The sequence below is a fragment of the Calliphora vicina genome, chromosome 2, assembly GCF_958450345.1.
Source record: "Calliphora vicina chromosome 2, idCalVici1.1, whole genome shotgun sequence".
In the NCBI taxonomy this organism is placed as follows: domain Eukaryota; kingdom Metazoa; phylum Arthropoda; class Insecta; order Diptera; family Calliphoridae; genus Calliphora; species Calliphora vicina.
Window position 1 is genome coordinate 37,016,085 of NC_088781.1, and position 2,397 is coordinate 37,018,481.

A 2,397-nucleotide genomic window follows, 5' to 3' on the forward strand; every position below is an offset into this window, starting at 1 on the left:
CAATAGAAAATTTAGAAACTTTACCGAACCTAAAATTTCGTATTACCACAGAGAACTCATAATCCAAGTTCAACAAATTTTAAAGTTGAATTTTGTTTCCTTCCAGCTTACAATAGACAACCAATTGGATGATAGACCCAATTTCTGAAATGAAACATACTTTAAAGAAAAATCTAATATTTATGTGCCATGCAAAGTGCTTTCTACAATTTATTTATCTACTTAAGAATATCTAATAAAAAATTTTACATTTTCACAAATCATATTCTCCGGTTCATTGCAAGTCCGTTAAACATTTACTCGTCCACAGTTATTCCCATTTTTTTATGCAATATCGGTACATATTCATCCCATTGACTACGGAATATATTACCAGCCAAAGGTTTACCCAATTTATATTTTTCTGCAAATTTCTCCACCTTAAAGTTCTGGAAATCCTCCATTTTGGACTGGTTAACAAAGGGTTCATCAAACACAAGTTTCCCCGGCTGTTCATAGATCAAGAAAACATAACGCGTCATACCACTAGTTTTCGGAGCTAGGGGACCTACGTAAGCACAATATTCATCCCCCTTTTCGATATCTTTGCCTGGTACATTTACCACTAGCCAATGTACAAATTCTCTCCATATAGGATTAGCAGAAATTGGTGCATCGGGACAAGACATATACACAGTGTAGTAAGTATTCGGATCAGCAGACCAATCAATAGTGGGAGCGTCCTTTGTTTGGGTGGGAGTAAACTCTTTGCCGTCTCCCACAATGAGGCCATTTTCAAACTCTAGCTGAATATTAAAAAAAGATTTTAGTTTTTAAATGCTTTATCCCTTAACTATTTACCTTTAATTTTTCCTTAGGTGCAGTTTGCAAAACATCCGGTATGATTTTGGTATCCTTGAAAAGCTTTTCCAAATCACTGTCAGTTAAGGCCCGAGCAACTAATAGTGTAAATAAAAATATTTTTGGAAACATTTTCGTTTGAAATTTAAATGATTAGTCTAGCAAACAGTTTGATTTATTTGCATTGGAAAACTGTTTTATTTATACTAATTTTTATTAAAAATAATATAAGGTTTTATTTACTTAACAAATTAGCTATTTGTTTGTTAAATTAAAATAATTTAAACGAATTATCAGACAATTGTTATTATTGTGTGTAACAATTGTTAAATATTGTTATTAATATGAAAATAATGTTAATAATTTGCTAAAATTGCTTTATAAATTAAATTATAACAAGTAGTCAGAATTTAAACGCTATTTATTGAATCAGTGGCGTAAAACAGCGAAATAAATAAATGGCAATGATACAGGTTATTTGAAATAATAGCAATTTATGGTTTAGAACTTAATGCACATATTTAGCTACAATATTATAATATTTTGAAAATCAGTTTTAAAGTATTAAACAATTCCGGCATGCCTGACCATTAGACCGTCTCAGTTTTTATACTTTTTTCGAAATTCCTTCATGAACATCGATTTTCTTAATCTACTCTAAAAACCAAGAATTTTGATGTATAACACTTAAATATGGATGAACGGGAAGTGGTCTCTCAAATCGTTTTTTCGTTTTTTAGGCAAAATGCATTTTTTCCAAAAAATTAAAAAATCTTCATTTAGTAATTTGCTTCTAACTCAAGCAATTCTTAACAAATTTGAACCAAATTACATTCATTAGAAAGCTAATTAAATTTCCTAAATGTTTCTTAAAGCAAATTGCCATTTTGTTCGATGGTTTTTTATTCATAGCATTACAAATTCAGATTTTCAAATAAGAACTTATCATTTTTTTTAATATTTGCTTATATAAAAATTGAACAAGGTAAAATTTTTATATTCTGTAAATGCAGTATGGTAGGAAATTTTAAAATGAAGATTTTGATGTAAATAACAGTAGCATTTGGTGAAGAAAAACTGTAGTTTTAGTTAAAATGATGAAATTACTAAAGTTGTTCATTTGTTAATTTGCATCAATTTCATAAATACATTAATATAAAGTAAGAAGAGATTGATGTTGGTTTTTTATTTTTTCAAATTTGTTAAAATTGTACTTTGGTTGCAGTTTGAATGAATTTTGGGAAAATGCTAAAAAGACTTGAATCAAATCATTTTGCTCTCTGTTTTCCATCACTACACAGTGGGTCAGAATCAACATTTTTTGGAAATAAATCTGGCATTTCTAAACGGCTGGTCCGATCGGGATAAAATTTGACATGAGGGTAGCCAAGGAGTATTCTAGTTTAATGTTTTAAAATGCGCCTACAAATGCTCCAGGGACGGCGCTATGGGGGCTCAAAGTAGTGTAGTAGTCGTCTTGTAAAATTTTTAAACACGTTCCATTTCCTGTTTCCCATCTGATTTTTGGAAAGCGCTTGGCTAGGTCTTGAAAAACGT

At 30.1% G+C, this 2,397-nt stretch overlaps 1 protein-coding gene across 1 annotated transcript; it reads right to left on the reverse strand.

Moving 5' to 3' along the window:
- Positions 1 to 296: 296 nt before the first annotated feature.
- On the reverse strand, positions 297 to 972 carry LOC135950388 (putative odorant-binding protein A5). Its single transcript, XM_065499935.1, has 2 exons — positions 841 to 972; positions 297 to 785 (listed from the first exon to the last, which is right to left on the reverse strand). Exons 1-2 carry the CDS (start codon positions 970 to 972, stop codon positions 297 to 299), a joined length of 621 nt encoding a protein of 206 aa, XP_065356007.1.
- Between the last annotated feature and the right edge of the window lie 1,425 nt (positions 973 to 2,397).

What these genes read in the sequence shown, in the direction of transcription:
- LOC135950388 (XM_065499935.1), bottom strand. Translation starts at nt 972, where the DNA reads ATGTTTCCAAAAATATTTTTATTTACACTATTAGTTGCTCGGGCCTTA. An exon ending in CACCTAAGGAAAAATTAAAG is followed by an intron (nt 786 to 840) that starts GTAAATAGTTAA and finishes TTTAATATTCAG; the next exon opens with CTAGAGTTTGAAAATGGCCT.